Source organism: Brassica napus, chromosome A3, assembly GCF_020379485.1.
Source record: "Brassica napus cultivar Da-Ae chromosome A3, Da-Ae, whole genome shotgun sequence".
Taxonomy (NCBI): Eukaryota; Viridiplantae; Streptophyta; class Magnoliopsida; order Brassicales; family Brassicaceae; genus Brassica; species Brassica napus.
Window position 1 is genome coordinate 10,574,414 of NC_063436.1, and position 19,409 is coordinate 10,593,822.

The window sequence follows — 19,409 nt, forward strand, 5'->3', positions numbered from 1 at the left end:
ATAACTTTAGAACAAAAAAGATCTAATAACTTTTTTTTTGAGAAAAAGGATCCAATAACTTCTTCTTTTTTTGGTCAAAAAAGATTCAATAACTTAACAGTGCAAATTTGTTTTCATTTTGGCCCGCGTTGGAGAGGAGTCCGAGCTAGAGTCATTTTATGCATGCTTGTTAAGTTTGAGGGTCACTCTCAATCAGTTTATCATGTACACTTTCGGTTAGACGCATGTTCATGAGTTCCAATGAAAAAAGCTTCTTTGGATTTGTAAACTAAAAAGTAGTGAAATCTCCAAAAGAATTATAGAAACAAAAAGATCTCTTTAACATGAAAAAAACACATTCTGATTCACAGAAAAAAAAAAAAGAAATAAGCTAATAACATCAATCAAACAATGTGTATGATGGGGTACTGTCGAGTCAGTCCATTGACCTCTCTTTTTTTTCTTGGTTATAGAGGATGATAAGAGAGGACCTTCTTCGCCTACAATACACACTATATTCTGGTGGTGGGACTAAGTTGAACTTAAAACACATTTCTTGAGTTACCAACCAACTGTGACCTTTTTTCAGTTGTGGAGGCAGCTGCTGAGATGATTCTGTGTCCAGTGATCAGAGGAAATAATCTGGTGTTCTTCTAGTAACGTCTGGTTCTCCTCTCCTCGGTGCTGGCTCAAACTGCACACATTTTTTTTTTACTTTAGTTAGTTTTCTCCTTCTACACTAATTTCGTTAGCAGAAAAGACATATGGGTTTTGAGGCAAGACCTGGATGAAGCTGTGGTTCCTGCAGTCATCAACCTCAAGAATCGAAGCCATGTTCCCACAACGGTAACAGTAGTTTGGTGCACTGAAGATAGTTACCACCTTTTGTTCCTGTACACGGGAAAAAATATTATAGTGAGCAAAGATCTTAAACCTCGCAAACCATGGACGGAAGGAATACCGAAGGGTTGAGTTAAATTATTACATGAGCCCAGTTGTATCCATCCATAACCAGCTGATGAGCTCGGGCAATCAGCTTTAAGCCGTTTGAGTGGTTGAACTGTTCGGATATGTCCTATAGAAATAAAATGAAAAGAGATGAAAGTTAATTAGTAACTAAGTTTAAAAGGAGAGACAGAAAGAGATTCAGGAAGACCGTTCAGAGATTTGTAATTACCTGACCAAATGTATATCCGGCACCACGAGGAGAGATGCCCCAACCACAACGGTCATCAGGGTCAGACCATAATAAGTCACACATCGGCCCTTCATGGGGAACTTCTTGAACTCGATCAAAGTTCCTTATGTTGTCAAGTGTCTCGATAGATGGAGACAATCCACCATGAAGGCAAAATATTTCTGACTCAACCTGTAATAGAATAACATGACGATTTGATATCTAAAGAATGCATTGAAAACACCATTTTAGTCAGATAAGTCATACGTGTAATCTTCCATATATAAGATCTTCCGTACTTTGGATTTTCAAAATACTAACGTCTTGCAATAGATGTGACACTAGCAAAATAAATATAACGGCAAAATAGAAAATCAATCTTCAGTTCAAAAGAACATTGCTAGTACAAGACAAAGGATCAGTCTATATTAAAAGAATCTAGGACTTGATACTAATGTGAACACCAAGGTCATCAAAGAGGAAGAAAGGTGTGAAACATGATAGGCACTAACCAAGGCTGTCAGTGGGAAATAATCGAAGAGGTCTGTAAAGATTTTCCAAACATTTGCGTTGCCATACCTGCAAGGAAAGCAACATTTGCTAAATAAATGGCAAAATCTACAACCCAAATTAATCAAATGCGTATCTAGATTTAGAGGTTAATAAGCTTCAACTAGGATGTGCAAGATAATAAGTATAAGAGTGTTATAAGCAAGTAATCACAAGCTTAAAGGATTAATAGAAACAGGTAGGTGAGGGAGGAAATAAAAATGTAAGACAGTTTTGACATACTACCACACCAATAGACATGTAGCAACCGCAAAAATAAGGACGAGAGCAATGCGAATGATGATACAAATTACTTGCATGCAACTAACAGCAGCTAGAGAAGACAGAGGACTCACTTTCGCAGACATTCATCATAAAATCCATAAACCTGAGTGATCTGCCAGACATAAGAAAAGAGAAGGAAAGCATGCGTCAGATAAGAAAGTAGAATGGCAGAAAGTACTAATCACCAAACTAATGAGTACAAATGTATGTGGAAGAGAAGAAGAAAATTTTATGAGAAACATGTGTGCCAACAACAAAAGTGGAAAAAGGTGTGGAGAGACGATAATAAAGCATAACTCTACCTGACGACTTTCATGGTTTCCTCTAAGAATGGTGATTCGCTGAGGGTATCGCAACTTCAAGGCGACTAACAGCTGTAAAAAGAAGAAAGAGTATCAACATGCTTCATATTCCGACCCAAAAATATAAATCTTAACTGGAAGAGAGAAAAAAAAGTCGTCGTACCGTAACAGTTTCAACAGAATAATAACCACGGTCAACATAATCTCCCATAAACAGGTAATTGGTATCAGGGCACTGCAAAAGAGTCGAAAAGCGAAACTTATAGAGCTAATACAAAACAGAGCACCAGAGTCAAATACACGAAAAGGGTAATTAAGAGATGTTACCATTCCCCCAATACGGAAAAGTTCAGCAAGATCATGGAACTGTCCATGAATATCACCGCAGATTGTCACAGGGCTTTTCACAGGCTACATTGCAAGAAAAAGTTGAAAGAGTGAATTCATGTGTAATTAATGCCACAGTCTACCACATTGAAAATACAATCACCAAGAGGAAGAACAAACCTGAACGTTGCTTTCATCCATTAAGATCTCCTTGGCTTTCTCGCATAATGATCTAACCTAAACAAAACAAAACAAAAACAAGGTAGCATATGATATACTTACTTAGAGAAATCTACTTGGCACACAGAGCAAACAGGAAAATCAATGCTAAGTAATCAAAAAAATCTTATCTGGCTACATCAAATCACCAGCTCCATAGCAAGAAATGTTAAAGCACTCAACATTACCAGGCACATAAGAATACAAACAACTTTAGCCAAAATCATCATCAAACCATAGAAGCAAAGCCAGTTCTCAAATCAAGATCTAACATTTTTGCCGAAAGGGTCTCTAGAATCTCCAAATCAAATCCGATAAAAAGCTCTAACAGATCCAATCATTCGATACAACGCGAGTCCATAACAGCAAACGTAGAAGAAAATGTCAAAGGGTAAAGGAAGAGTTTATCATCTACGGAGAGAGTGGCGGGCACCTGTTGCTCGGAGAGGGGCTTGCACTGCATCAGCTGCCCGATCTGCTCATCGAGATCAATGGTTGCGTCCGTCGGTATCGAATTCGCCCCCATTCTTCGTCCGATCTGGGAAAACAGATCAGCGACCAGGATTAGGTTTCCAAATTAGGGGAATCTCTAACCCTAAATTGGATTGAATCTGCGTATTCTTCGCTTTTTCCCTCTCTCTCTCTCTCTCTCTCTCTCTTTTTTTTTTTTTTGTCAACTCTCTCTCTCTCTCTCGCTCAGTGAAGAAGAGAAGAAGAGATGGCGCGTGAAAAGAGAAGCGAGTGGTGGTTTGTAGCTTTCGAGCTCTATTTTTGGATTTTACCATAATACCCCGGCTTTATTAAAATCGGCATCGGTACGGGTACGAGAGGAAATCATATAACCGGGTTTGTTTTCTGCGTCATCCGGTTTAATAAAACCGGTTCGAGCTTATTTAACTGATCTTAGAGGCGGGCAGTTCGTTTCTTTACCGCCAGTAGAGAACGACTCGACTCTGTTTTAGCTATAATCATAAAGAAGCAAGTGAAGTCTCCGCCTTTTGATTCTGTACGCGAAGCGATGGATGTGGAGTTTCCAGGAAACTGCATCCCCTTTTTGTTTTGAAGAGTATAGGGTAATTCTGAGGAAGATGAACAGGTCAAGGAAACGTGTGTTGCAAGCATCCAAGTAACAATCACCAAGTTTCACAGTGTTTGTGCATCCAAGTTTTGAAATCCATAAAAGTTCTCTTTTATTAAGTTTCTCATTGATATACTTTGAAGACATCATCAAGATATAATGATGAGTAGTTAAGTAACATATCTTTATTTCAACTAGTGAAATAGAAGTTTTAAACAAACTGATCTTATTGTAAAATAATAAACATGAGACAACAAGGATAATCTAGATATACATATATATATATATCTAGGAGTTAAGTGGTTGAAGCATCATGCTTTTGTGGCGTCCTTAGCCTCTCCTGCTTTACCCTCAACAAACTCGGCAACTTTGTTCCCAGCTTCGTTTCCTTTTGCCTTCACATAATCCAAAGCTTTCTGAGCTTCATCCACTGCAGTGTCTTTGGCTTCAACGTTCTTATCAACAACGTAGTCTTTTGCTTTCTCGCCATTTTTCAACGCCTCCTTTGTCTTCTCCGTCGCGTAATCCGAAGCTCTCTTTCTGTTCATGTATGTGTATATTCAGATTCATTGTTGACAAAACGTATATCCACATTGGCTAACATGGAAGTATCTTACTTAATTTTCAAATATTTGAGTCAATATGTAAACTAAAAAATTAGAAGAGATATCAATTATATATTATGGTTTATGAACCTCTATATCTTGAATGATATTGTAATATCATGGTTAGTAATAATATATATATATATGAGAGTTTTTGGGTGAATAAGATTAGACTTACGTGGCTTCATTGAGGTCATCCAGAATGTTGCCGTCACCTTTATCGGCGTAGATCAACGACTTCTTGCGCTGAGCGACGACGACGAGCTCAGTTTTCCGGCCAAAACCGACGGCGCCAACGCCGCTCTGCTTGGCTATGCCGCTGGAGAAAGAAGAACCAATCCCAATGAGAACAGCTGATCCTGAGAGTGACATAGCCATGAAAGTTCTCTTTAAAGAGTCAAAAGCGAGCAAAAGAAATCAAAGGAGGAGTTTTAATAGGAACAAGAGTGAGATGAGTAATAATCTATTCTCCAATAGTATCATAGTTTTATAGATACTAGACCAACTGCAATCCAAATCACGTGGCATCGTAGAATTTTTTTATAATGCATTGATGTTATTTTCTTTAACTATTGAAAAAACAGGTCGGCCATCAAAACTTGTGGTGATATACATGTTAGCATTTCTGCTTTTATTTTTTGCAAAATTAAACACAAAGAAATCGGAGTTGTGGGTCGTTATCGTTACTTCACGTGTACCACCTTTGTTGTGATAAAAACAAAAGTATACGTCGGCCAACATGTTAGTAAATCTACCCCAAAAAAAAAAAACGTATATGATGGCAAGCCTAAAAAGTTTTCAAAATATAGATATAAAAATATAACGTATATGATGGCAAGCCTATCACACTTATAGAGTGATATATGGTTTATGGTATTTCATGGGGTTCCATTACATAAATAACAATTAATTAACGTCATATTTGTAATTTCAAAAGGCATACCATTATATTTATTTTCCTTTAAACAACATATTTATCTACTAAAACCAATTTTTGTAATTTTAAAAGGCATACCATTACATAAATAACAATTAATTAACGTCACTTTCAGAGATATCCTATCCACTAGGAACTTCTAAACAGACATGGTGTAATAGCTTAAATAAAAACTACAAACCATATTTTCACAAAGTTGCATATATAACGGTCACCGGGTGCAAGATTAGTTTTTTCAATTAGGATTTACAAAATGGGTTAAATCGTTTCATTGAATGCTATATAACATTGATTTTTTTTTGTACAAAATATTAGCGTGGTGCATCGATTTTCTGGTACATCAGAGCCAAGCCATCAGGACCGGCTCAAAGAAATCACGAATCTTGGACAAAATGGTTTAAAATATTTTTGTACCTAGATGGGTAACTTAAAAATTGAGAAAATTGCATAAAATTGCATAAAAACCCTCAAAGTGGTATTCATTAACACTTTAAACTTTTAAAGTTTTTCATTAGCATTTTAAACTTTCAACCTAACATTTGTATCGCAAAAAACTTTAAACTTAACTTATTTGTTCATCAAATTGTAACTAAATCTTAGAACATGAATCTTTCAATGTCGACCGCAAGATGACTATTCATTTACATGTTATATGTAGTGACATGTCAGTTTTTAATAATAAAATAAATAAAAATTAGATAATATATTTTTTTTCTAAAATCATATTTTAAAAGAAAAATCTTTCACATGTTCAAGTATTAAATTTTAAACTTTCTAAAAATAAATAAAATATTCAAAGACTTTTTTATAAATTGTCTAAAACTTAAGAATATTATAAAATTCGAATTTTTTAACACAAATTCAAGTAATATTGCAATACTAGTGTTTTGGAAGGACACCGATTCAAGAGCGGAAGAACACCGATTCTGGTTGCAACAGACGTAGCAGCACGTGAGTCTCGACATTCACCACGTGGCTCATGTTGTGAACTTTGATCTACCAAATGACATTGATGACTATGTCCACCGTATTGGGCGGACAGGACGTGCTGACAAATCAGGACTTGCAACTGCCTTCTTTAACGATGGCAACACTTCCATGGCAAGACCGCCCTCGCTGAGCTGATGCAAGAAGCTTACCAGGAAGTCCCTGAATGGCTCACACGATATGCCTCGCGTTCCTCTTTTGGTGGTGGTAGGAACCGGCGTGGTGGTGGTTGGTTTGGAGGCCATGATTTTAAATAAGGGTCATACCTTTACAGTAGAGGAGGAGGCGGTGGTTGTAGCAATTACTGTGGCGGTGAAGGAGAAGGATCAAATGCTAGAATGGACTACTTGGACTCAAAATAATCTAAAATAGACCTCTCTTTTTTCTAATTAATTTTCATTTTCTTTAAAAATTAAAAAGGTAAGGAAAAGACCATTATCCTTATAAAAGTTGATAAAATTACCAACCCAACCATTTAAAGTTCGACCCATATAACATAATCTGGATCCGGGTCGGATTTTTTCTCAAATCCCTATTTTTTTGTTCTCCTCTTCCCCTTTCAAAACCATCGATAGTTCAATTTTTCATCTCAATTTTTTCATATCTCGATTCTCTTCCTCAATCTGTATATTCTTCGTCGACAATCATCGTTTTATTTATCAGTTATCTGTTTTTATTTCTCTTTTCTTCTCCATTGATATTTCTCTCATCCCAAATTGAAATTAAAAAAAATCTTCAAATTCTAGATTATATCATTCTTATCTCAAATCGTTCAGTCATAATCATCTTTTGTCAAATCGATCAACCCATCATCTTCTTCAATCAATTTTCTACCATTTTAAACCAAATCTCATCATCAATATATGATATTCACGACAATGAAGAACACAGAGTATTACTAGTACAACCGGTATAACTCAAACGAGTATAATTGGTACAACTAGAATGCGTATAACTAGTATAACCGGTACAACTATAACACATATAATAAGTATATCTGGTACAATTAGAATGTGAATAACCATTGCACTTTGCAATTTATTCTGACAACTTATAAGCATACTAATTTTCTGTTAAATCTATGTTTTGATTAAATCTATGTTTTGATTAATGATCATCTGAGATTATGTGATGTGATCAGTTGTCTTGTTATCTTTAAATGCAATATTCTTGGATCAACTCATAATATTATACTTAATATTTGATACTTGTTGGAGTTTTCACAATTGCTGGAATTTTTCTATAATATTTGATCTAAAGAGTTATTTTTTTACTAGTTGTATTAGTTTTACTAGTTGTACTATTTTATTTACGACAACATTATATTTAATCCTGAAGCCGAAGAAGACAATAGCAAAGCGAAAAAATGTTGCAGTAGAAGAGACTTTAGAAGAATATACTGGAAAATATAACTTAGAATTCGTCACAAGTTCAAAAAGGATGCATAATCATCACAAGTTTAGGTATTAAACAAACTATTTGATGGTGGAGTTAATAGTGCTTAGGGCTACCAAGAGGATGTAGGATATCACACAAAATGGCAAGAGAGGATAGATTATTAATTTATTGTGATTATTAATTTATAGAGTATTAATTTGTGCATAGTTGGATTTTGGCAGTAAAATCAAAATATATTAGTTGTGTGATAATTTTCAATTTTTTTCCAAAAATTAAAATAAATTAAGAGAAACTTTTTGAGTACATACTGGGATATTTGAATGTTTTTCTCCTATGGAATTTACCAATTGGTTTTGTCAATTTCTGAAATGTCAAAGTTGCACCAATTGTACCGGTAATACTCGTCTAATATATAATAAAATTATATCAATTTGTTCATATGTATAGGTTTATGGGTTATACCAATATTTTCAGAGTAGTAGTATTTCCATATATGATTTCAAATAATTTTTTATTCTTATGTTTTTCAAATTAACAAGGTCCACTGACTATATTATAACACTTTTGATTTAAAAATTATTTGCATAAACAAATAATAACAAGTGATGATGATATATACGAATGGTAAAACTAGTACAACTACTCGACATTAATGTTCAATCACAATGTTTAAAACATGATACACGTTTAAAACGCGATGCACAATACAAAACAAAATGACATAGTTGTACTAGTATTTGGGTTGTACTGGTTTGTACATAGTTGTACTAGTGTTTGAGTTGTACATGTTTGTACATAGTTGGACTTTGATATTGAAATAAAAAAAAAGATGATGTTGAACAAATAATACATATTAGTCTAATCTTTCCCGCTTGCATCTGTCAAAATACATGTATAATTAAAACAACTAGAAGTCTAAAACATGTATAATTACTACAATTTTACAATTAATATGATTATATTTAATTTTTGTTTTCAACGTATGAAGTTTTTAAAAAATTATAAAATTTATAATCCCAAAACCATCAGTTTTTTTAATATCTATTTTTTTATAAATATTATTTAGTTTTACGTGTTGTATTTACGTACCTAACAAATTTTTCTCTTAATTTTATCGACTTTGATTTAATGTATTTCAACCAAAAGAAATAGATAACAGGTTAAACTACCCAAAAATATTTAGGAATAGTACAATTTGTACAACGACTTGATTTAATATTCAACCATAATGTTTAAAACGTGATACACGTTTAAAATGTAATGCACAATATAAAATGAAATAACATAGTTATACCAGTATTCGAGTTGTACCGGTTTGTACATAGTTGTACTAGTTTTTGAGTTATACTAGTTTGTACATAGTTATATTTTGATAGTGAAATCGAAAAAACTAGTTGTACGACATAAAATTTAAACTTATCTCAGTTGTACCACTTCATTATGTGTACATGTCTGTGCCCCAATAAAATGAAATCATAAATTTTGTTAAAATACATTTCATGTATGTTTTCCAAAAATTATGTGGACAAAGAAGTTAACAAACCTTAAAAGTATAAGGTAGATCATGCAAACTTATGTGATTGTGTTAGATTTGCAAAAAAAAAAAAACCCCCCCATGAAATATCATAAGGAACCTTTATAAATACTTTACAATTTAGCCACTTTATTGATTTTTTCATATGACATACTCGAATGAATATTTAAATTTCAGAACCTGGGTAGTTGTACTAGTTATATCAGTATTACTAGTCTGGTAAATACATTTCATAACTGTTTAAATACATTTCATGTATGTTTTCCATAAATTATGTAGACAAACAAGTTAATAAACCTTAAAAGTATAAGGTAGATCATGTAAACTTATATGATGGTGTAAGAATTGCTAAAAACAAAACAAAAAACAAAAAATCATTAAAAATAAGGAATCTGTCTAAACAGTTACCAGTTTGGTCATTTGATTGTTTTTTTCATATGGAAATACCAAATTGATTTTGTCAATTTCTGAAATGTCAAAGTTGTACCAGTTGTGCCAGTAATTCCTGTTTAATATATAATAAAAAATATACCAAATTTTTTATATGTTTAGTTTTAGGAGTTGTACCAATATTTTCACATTATAACTTTGTAAATATATTTTTGATGTTTATTTTTCATAATAATATGGTCAATCTAATTAACAAACATTAAAAGTATAAGGTATCTTATATAAAATTGATAGTGTAATTTAATAATTTAACAATAATTGAAGAACCTCAGAAAAAATAGATGAAATTTTATCATCATATGTAAAAAATGATTTAATAGTTGAGTTAATTATAGTAGCTGCAAATTGTACATGAATTATAACATTTATATACCAGTTGTACCAGTTATATTATTTTTTAACATGTATAGTTGTATGAGTTATACTAGTTGTACCTAGTCGAATGAGAGAATGAAATAATAAAAATCGTGTGGCTCTGAGTTATTTATGCGTCAGATTAAAGAGGAGGAGAAGATAGAGAATGAGAGATCTGTGAAAGCGTGTGGCCAAGATTAAAACATAGAAAAGATGATCAATGGCTCTGGTTGGAGTTTCATTAATGGCACTTTTGTAAATATAACATTCATCTTTTCTTCTCTTAATCCGACGGTTCTGATTTATAGAAAAATTATAAATCCAATGGTTCATATTATTCATTCATTAAGGGTAAAATGGTAGTTCACAATCACTTGGTCCATACAGATTTTTTTTGGATGTGTGAGACTTGTTTTTGGCCTTTTGGTCCATTTCAGATTTTAGTCCGAAGGAGAAGGAGGAGGAGGAGGCTATGGTGATGGATATGGTGCCCCAAGTGGTGGATATAGCGGAGAAACTCCAAGTGCTTGGGGACTAGGCTCCTAGAGTGTTTTTTTTTTTTGTTATAATTCTTTGATTACTGTTTTTATTCTACATTTCCAAAGAGCATGTATTAGTGTATTACCCCTTTACAGCTATATGAGATTTCATTGAAGAGATGGATACATACATAACTAATGTTAGGTGATTTGATCCTTTGTGCTATTTTTAGGGGATGTACTAAAAGTAACAGTCGCCAAGCTTCACAGTGTTTGTATCTAAGTTTTGATCATGTTCTTGGTTTCTTATAAAGTTATAGCGCAGCTTCACTTAGTTTTGAAATCCATAGAAGTTCTTTTTTATTATTTTTTTAATACTTTTATTTTCTCTTCTATTCTCCTAAAAGAGCAAGTTTGAGAAGTTGTTCAGACAAACAAACATAAAAGGAACAAACATCAAAAGAGAAACACAATTGAAGCAAACCACTTGAGGGTTGAAACAGAGACAAGCGCCTAAAATTGGATAAATCTGAACCAAGTTTCGATGAGAGGAGACGAGCTTGCGGAAGAGCGAAGAAGAGAGGCTCGGTTACTGATGTCAAGACCATAAAGCTTTGCTCTGAGAGTGAGTTGAAATTCCTTTACCAAAGTGATAGCCGGCCTACTAACATAGGCGAATGAAATCTGACATTTCTTTCTTTCCAAAGAGAATAAAACCACAGCATGAAAAATGAGCAGGCACACCAAATTTAACTCCTTGTTCGAAACTCTCCTTTTAAGCCAGATAATAATGTCAGTCAAAGAATATGGAGGAGATAAATCCTATGTCTGAAGAAGGACGATCAAACATCCAGCGAATAAGGACAAATGACGAACAACTGTGCACTGGTTTCATCATTAGCACCACATAGCAAACAAGAGTGAGGGACATTCATACCCCATTGGATCAATTTATCTCTCGTTGGAAGCCTTTCACCCAAACAGTTTATCGTTGGAATACCCCGTTAGTTCTTTTTCATTCAGTTTCTCATTAATATGCTTTGAAAACATCATCAAGATCTAACCTAACTTAATTACGGTATGGTAATGGTTTAAACTTTAAAGTATGATGATGAGTAGTTAAGTAACATATCTTTTATTTCAAATAGTGAAATAGAAGTAAAAACAAACTGATCTTATTGTATAATATTAAACATGAAACATGAAGGATTGATACATATATATATATATACTAGTTAAGTGGTTGAATCATCATGCCTTTGTAGTGTCCTTATCCTCTCCTGCTTCGTTTCCTTTTTCCTTCACATAATCCAAAACTTTCTGAGCTTCATCCAATGCAGTGTCTTTGGCTTCAACGTTTTTCTCATCAACGTAGTCTTTTGCTTTCTCTCCATCTTTCAACGCCTCCTTTGTCTTGTCTGTCACGTAATCTGAAGCTCTCTTTCTGTTTATGTATATGTTTCATTATTGGCCAACATGGAATATCTTAATTTACTGGATTCTCAAATATTTGAGGCTAATATGAAAAGAAAGATCAATTTATCTATTATGGTTTATGAACCTCTGTATCTTCAATAATTTAAAATATAATATTTTCTCTAAAAATACAAATTTTCAATGATAAAATTAAAAGATTAAATCTAAACTTATTCAGATTCATTATTGACCAATGATTTTAAATATATATCCACAATTGCCAACATGGAATTATTTAACTGAATGCTCAAATATTTGAGGCTAATACGTAAGCTTAACAAACAAAGGGAGATCAATATATATTATGGTTTATGAACCCATATATCTTGAATTATACTAGAATAGTTTAAAATATAATTAGCTCTAGGACACAAATTTCCGTGAAAAGACTACACCATTAGTTTTGATAATTTCCTTTTATTTTAAGAAATTTTAGTCATTTATTTACTTTAAAGGGAGCTACTCAAAATATCTTGTTTCTCAAATATTTTCCAAGAAAATTTTAAATAAAATATAGTTTTTTAAAATAATATAAAGTTCTTTTTATTAAAGCAAATCGTGTACGGTATATATGTTTCAAACGACCGCTTTCATAACCGGCTAGGGTGGGTTATTTATCAAGACAAGATGTTAAAAGAGAAATTAAACATAGACTTACGTGGCCTCATTGATGTCATCGAGAATGTTTCCATCACCTTTCTCGGCGTAGATCAACGACTTCTTGCGCTGAGCGACGACAACGAGCTCAGTTTTCCGGCCAAATCTGACGGCGCCAACGCCGCTCTGCTTGGCTACGCCGCTCTGCTTGGCTACGCCGCTGGGGAAAGAAGAATTAATCCCACTGAGAACAGCTCCTGAGAATGACATCGCCATTGAAGAGAACTAGAGAAATCAAAGGACGAGTTTTAAGAGGAACAAGAGTGAGATGAGTAATAATCTATTCTCCAACAGTATCATAGTTTTATAGGTACTAGACCAACTACAATCCAAATCACGTGGCATCCTAAGGATATTTTTAAGGCATTAATATTATCTTCTTTAATAAATATTAGGAGAAAAAAACAGGTCGGCCATCAAAAGTTGTGGTGATATACATGTTAGCAGTTTTGGCAACATTTTTGGCAACACAAGTTTTAGATGTTAGCATTTCTGTTTTTATATTTTTGCAAAAGTAAGCAGTAAGAAATAAAAGTTGTGGGTCGTTCTCGACTTCTCGTTACTTCACGTATACCACCTTTATTGTGATAGAAACAAAAAGGAAAAACAAAAAATACGTCGGCCAACATGTTAGTTTAGGTTTGCAAACTTTTTTTTTTAGGTTTGCAAATCTAAATCAACCAAAAACAAACTTATATGATGGCAACTCTAAATGTAGAGCTTAGAGCATTTTCAATCTCACTCTATTTTTTACTTTAAAATAGAATTTAGAGTAAAAATGTTCCAATAGTACTCTATTTATCACTTTGTAAAAAAATAAGTTTACTCCAAATATAGAATAATTTGTTTTTTTTGTTCATCACTCTATTTTCTACTTTAAAATAGAGTACCATTGGAAGAAACTCAAACTTTATTATAGAGTTACTCTATTTTATTGTGAAAAAATACATTATTAGAGATGGTCTTAGAACACAAAAAGTTATGAAAACAGAATTCTAAAAATATAATATATTAATTTTATATAATTTGATTATATAGTTAAATTTAATAATAAAAGGGGAATTAAATTACTTATAGAATGACACATGTTTTGATGGTAATTCATGGGATGAGTTCTTATTTGAAAATTTCTATTCATACCTGTCCTATTTATTAAGATTTTATTTGTGTTGAGATATCGACTAAAAACTTCTAAAAGGACATGACCAATAGTCTAACTAAAGTCTAGAAATCATATTTTACAGTCATATATATATATATAACTGTTTTAATGTCGCGGGTTAAGTCATTTCATTTTAGTGTAAAAAGAAGAGCTTATAAGCTTGGTACATCTTCTGATTCGTCGGAACCAAGCCAGTAAGAGCATGTTTATAGGCAAAACTCTTAAGTGATTCTTAAATGGGCCCTAATGATTTTTTAATGATTATCATTAAGTTAAGAGACATTATTAAGAGACACTTAATTATGGGGGTTTATTGGTAGTTTCTTAACTAAATTTCTTAGCAAATAAAAAAATATTAAACTAAAATTTAAACAATTTATTTTAAAAGATAAAAGTTATTTATTAAATAAAAAAAAGTCAAATATAACATTTTAAACATATATTTTAAAATAAAAACATAAAAACATGAAAATAAAAAGAACTAAAATAAGCAATAAAAGTTTGAAACCGACATCCAAGTTCAATTGTTGTCTTGATCACGTCCAAATTTACGCCATATATGTTCAACCAAATCACGTTTCAGTTGTTGATGTGCTTGTTTATCACGGATTCTTACTCGAACACCCATCTGATTGGCGATATTTGTAGGAGTATCTGTTGAATATGTGAGATCGACATGTGAACTTGTATTGCCTTCTCCTTGCTGGAAACCCGAAACATCGAATTGACTTTGTTGATCTCGTTCGTTTTCAACAATCATATTATGGAGTATGATACACGCTCTCATAATCTTCCCGATCTTGACTTTATCCCAACAAAGTGCTGGATTTTTAACAATGGCAAATCGAGCTTGCAAGACTCCAAAAGCACGTTCGACATCTTTTCGGACAGCTTCTTGACATTGAGCAAATAAAGCCGCTTTCGGACCTTGTGGTAGTGAAATAGATTGGATAAAAGTTGCCCATTTCGGATAAATACCATCGGTGAGATAGTAAGCCATTGAATAAGAATTTCCGTTCACCGAGAAATTCACTTCTGGAGCATGACCATTTATTATGTCATCAAAAACAGGTGAGCGATCAAGAACATTGATATCATTCAAGGTACCTGGAGGTCCGAAAAACGCATGCCAAATCCAGAGATCATATGAAGCAACCGCCTCTAAAACGATTGTGGGTTTTCCCGAACCACGAGTATATTGCCCTTTCCAAGCGGTGGGACAATTCTTCCACTCCCAATGCATACAATCGATGCTTCCTACCATCCCGGGAAATCCACGAAGCTCTCCAATATTAAGGAGACGTTGAAGATCATCCGGCGTTGGTCTCCTTAGGTACTCAACGCCGAACAAATCAATTATTGCTTCCACAAAGTTTTCCACACATAACCGAGCAGTGGTTGCACCGAGCCGGAGGTATTCGTCGACCGCATCGAGCGCAGAACCATATGCCAACACACGAATAGCTGCTGTGCACTTTTGAAGTGGGGAGAGACCATTTCTTCCGGTAACGTCTTGCTTTTGACGAAAGAATTGAACTTCATTGGAGAGGCGATCAACAATCCGCATGAACAATGGCCTGTTCATTCTAAATCGGCGTCGGAATAGATGTTGAGGATATGTTGGAGTGTCACTGAAATAATCATTCCATAATCGTTGATGACCTTCTTCACGGTTTCTTTCAATAAATTCTCGTTTCTTTCTTGTTTTTTTTTGCGTTCCTTGATGACCATAAGTCGAACACACATTTTCAAATGCTTGATCGAAACGTTGATCAAAATATTGATCGAAAGCTTCATCAAAACCATCCTCGTTATCCTCGAAAGCTTCTTCATGACCATACGTGTCTTGAGATGAAGATGCCATGAGATTATTACAAGATGGTTTGAGTTTTGGTTTGTGTTTTGGTTTGAATGACAATGGAGAAAATGGTGAGAAGAGATAGAATTTATACGAAAATGGTGAGAAGAGATAGAAACGAGAATGGAGAGAATGCTGTGATGCAAATGTTAAAACTCCAAACCAATTTATAACATGTCAACAACAACAAGAACAACACCCGTGACAACATCTCGTGACAACAAAACCAACCTAAAAACCGTGACCAGCAACAACAAAAGCGTGACCACAAAGCAACAACAAAACCCTGACAAAACAACAAACCCGTGACCTCTGTCTTCTACACCCGTGACTACTGAAACAACACATGTGACGTCTGTCTTTTACAACAAACCCGTGACCTCTGTCTTCTTTGCTCCAAATCTACGGAGCCTGCAAGAACAAAAAACCCGTAACTATTAACATGTATAGAAGCATCAACCTCAACAAAATATGAAACCTTTAACTTCATGAAAGCCATTTTAAACTTGAAGCAACTTTTATATCATAAAACTTCATGAAAGCCAAATTACAAGAAACATTTTAAAGAGAACAGAACATGGAAATTAAACAGAAAAGAACATGGAAATTAAAGAGAACAGAACAAGGAACATTAACTTCAAGATACCCGACCAAAGAAACTTAAACTAAGACAAGAACAACTCTTTAGCCAGCTTCTTCTTGATCTCTTCTTCATACTCAACAAGAGGTTCTTTCTTGGCGATCAGACTATCCAGTAGTCTCATCTTAGACATGCGTTCTTTCCGGGTGAGATCTTGGTCTCTTATAGACCACATGGTCTCAAACTCCTTCATCGCTTTCTCCTCAGCCACTGACTGCTTACCACGGGCCTTTGACGCTTTTACACCTTCTGGACGCTTCATGTCAGTTGGTTGATAGCTTGAAGAGTCTCCACCGTCTCCAGGCTTTCTTTTCTTAGCATTTCCTTCGTTTTTAGCAGACACTGCCTCACACCACTTCTGGTCGTTCTTCAGCTCTTTCCAAGCATATTCGAGGCAGAATTTGGTCTTATGGTTCGTGTAGAATATTTGATGTGCTAATTTTAGCACATCATTCTCATTTTGACCGCTGGTCTTCTCCCTGGTTGCAGCTGCGTAGGCGCCACAGAATTTGCACACAAGATCATTGATCTTGTGCCAACGTTGCTTGCAATGCAGGACTCCCCTCTCGCCCTCACCATCTTGACGACTTGCCGAGTAATAAGCTGCTACTCTTGACCAGAAAGTGCTTGATTTTTGCTCATTGCTAACCACGGCATCTTTGCTTGTGTTAAGCCATGCGCTAATGAGGACAATATCATCCGCAGTCGTCCACTTCCGCCGTGTCTTTGCGCGAGTACCAGTCTCACCACCATCTTCGTTTCCAACAGCTTGGGATGAAGCTTGTGAGACAGTTTCTTCAAGGTTAACAAACGAAATGGTTTGTTGGCTATTAAGTAAGTCAACAAATTTAGAAAATGGAGAAGAATCCATTTGGGAAGCAAGCACAAGGAAGAGAGAAAGATAATTAGAGAGATGAGCAAGTGGAAAGAGAAGAACACGGTGAAAATGTATCAAAGACAGAGGAGAATGACAGACTTTAATAGATGAGAAAGTGGGAAGGGCAGCTTCAGCGCATTGAAGAAAAGCTTCAACGCATTGAAGAGAAGAACGATTAGACATTTATCCACAATTTCATCAATGTAATCCATTCATTTCTATCTAACCATAAAAATTATTTATTACCTATGCCAACCATTACCTAATTTCTATCTAACCACGGTAAACAACAATTTATTACCTAACCAAACACTGACGCACGAGTTAATACATTCCTAACTACTACTTCATCCAATTGCGCAGAGTAAAGAGAGTGATTTACCTGTATGAACGATGGTTGGCTTCTTCGTTTATGTCTCACCAACTGGATCAAGCATCTTGGTCAAACAACCTCAAGACAAAACAAAAACAAAAACAAATCAAAACCATTACAACGAATTATATGTAATCCTCTAAAGTGGAAATCACAATCACATTCCAAACTATAATTAAAATCACATTCACATTCGCAATCCACTTCATCAGAGCAAAGAGAAACGTTTACACAATTAGAAAGATCAAAGCTAAAGTACCTTTGCGATTTGCGGTTTTGTCTGCCTAAAATACAGGTTTTCTGCCCACTTCACGCCTCTAGCTCAGTCCTGGATCATGCGTCTTGATCCTTCTCTGAAGCGACACAAACACAGAAAACAAATGATGAATCAAACAAGAATCAAAACATGCATAGTTGAAAGAATCAAAGAGACGCTACCTTTCGATTCCCTTCAGAGACAATCGCCGTATCAGAGAGCCACCAGGAGAGAGAGATAGCCACCGATTGAGAGTTCACCGTCTTCTTTCCTCGACGAGAGCCACCGAGAGGGAGAGGAATCGTCGTTTCCTTGAGGAGAGCACGGTGAGAGAGCAAACGCCGTTTCCATCATCGACGAGAGAAACCCCAGTAGACGTTGACGGCGAAGATCGAGACGGCGAAAAAATTTGCCATTTGCGTCGCCTTTGCGGAGCAACCGAGAAGAGAAAGAGAGAAAGAGAAGAGAGAAAGAAACGGGAACGACTTCACCGTTCCTCTGCCCAATACGGTTGTGACACGTCGCACTAAAGAACGTGCCTTCAAACGCTTAATTAAGGGACGTCCCTTTCTTTTACTCCGTGTTTTCTTCTTTTTTAATGATTAATTAACCTAAGGCACGAGTTAAGAATTGCCTATAAACATGCTCTAAGTATCTCCATTTAGAATACACCGCATTTCAATAGGAATTAATGAAATTTTCAATTGAAAATTTCATTTTTTTTTAAAAAAGATGGAGCAATACCATAACAAAAGTAGAGTTTTTTTCAGTTCTACTCCATTTTAAAATGAAAAATGAAATAATGAACAAAAAATAAAAATACTGATTTATTTATAGAGTAGATCTATTTTTACTTCATCAAAAAATAGAAAATGAAGTGGATATGAGCATTTCTTTCTCCAAAATTTATTTTGGAACGAAATATGAAAGAAAGTTGGGGATGTTCATCGAAACTAGTAAATAGTTAAATTTATTCATCGAGAAAACTTGTTAAGTTAAATTTATAATCATATATTTCCAATCCATTTTAAAAACTTGTACCAAAAAATAACTCGAACTTTTAAATTAAAAATAGTTATATATACTGATTTCATTTTTTTTTTAAGATGGAGATACCATAACAAAAGTATAGTTTTTTCAGTTCTACTCCATTTCAAAATGAAAAATGAAATAATGAACAAAAAATAAAAATACTGTTCTATTTATAGAGTAGATATATTTTTACTTCATACAAAAATAGAAAATAAAGTGGATATGAGCATTTATTACTCCAAAATTTATTTTGGAACGAAATATGAAGGGAAATTGGGGATGTTCATCTAAACTAGTAAATAGTTAAATTTATTCATAGAAAAAACTTGTTAAGTTAAATTTATAATCATATATTTCCAATCCATTTTAAAAACTAGTACCAAAAAAAAAACTCGAACTTTTGAATTAAAAATAGTTA

The 19,409-nt window shown here is 34.2% G+C and overlaps 4 protein-coding genes across 4 annotated transcripts; all 4 read right to left on the reverse strand.

Annotated features, from left to right (window-relative positions):
- Positions 1-299: 299 nt before the first annotated feature.
- On the reverse strand, positions 300-3,589 carry LOC106428154 (serine/threonine-protein phosphatase PP2A-3 catalytic subunit). Its single transcript, XM_013868901.3, has 12 exons — positions 3,516-3,589; positions 3,272-3,477; positions 2,800-2,856; positions 2,620-2,703; positions 2,456-2,527; positions 2,293-2,364; positions 2,062-2,102; positions 1,669-1,735; positions 1,157-1,348; positions 965-1,054; positions 763-870; positions 300-673 (listed from the first exon to the last, which is right to left on the reverse strand). Exons 2-12 carry the CDS (start codon positions 3,362-3,364, stop codon positions 608-610), a joined length of 942 nt encoding a protein of 313 aa, XP_013724355.1. The 5' UTR covers positions 3,365-3,477; positions 3,516-3,589; the 3' UTR covers positions 300-607.
- Positions 3,590-4,011: 422 nt separating this feature from the next.
- LOC106428155 (protein COLD-REGULATED 15B, chloroplastic) lies at positions 4,012-6,780 on the reverse strand. The gene is made up of 2 exons (XM_013868903.3): positions 4,700-6,780; positions 4,012-4,456 (listed from the first exon to the last, which is right to left on the reverse strand). The coding sequence occupies exons 1-2, from the start codon at positions 4,897-4,899 to the stop codon at positions 4,228-4,230; spliced, it is 429 nt and encodes a 142-aa protein (XP_013724357.2). The 5' UTR covers positions 4,900-6,780; the 3' UTR covers positions 4,012-4,227.
- A 4,999-nt stretch (positions 6,781-11,779) lies between these two features.
- Positions 11,780-13,124, reverse strand: LOC125575121 (protein COLD-REGULATED 15B, chloroplastic-like). Its single transcript, XM_013868904.3, has 2 exons — positions 12,795-13,124; positions 11,780-12,104 (listed from the first exon to the last, which is right to left on the reverse strand). The coding sequence occupies exons 1-2, from the start codon at positions 13,007-13,009 to the stop codon at positions 11,912-11,914; spliced, it is 408 nt and encodes a 135-aa protein (XP_013724358.2). The 5' UTR covers positions 13,010-13,124; the 3' UTR covers positions 11,780-11,911.
- Positions 13,125-16,478: 3,354 nt separating this feature from the next.
- Positions 16,479-17,513, reverse strand: LOC125607144 (glutathione S-transferase T3-like). The gene has a single exon (XM_048776970.1). It carries the CDS (start codon positions 17,511-17,513, stop codon positions 16,479-16,481), a length of 1,035 nt encoding a protein of 344 aa, XP_048632927.1.
- Positions 17,514-19,409: the final 1,896 nt, after the last annotated feature.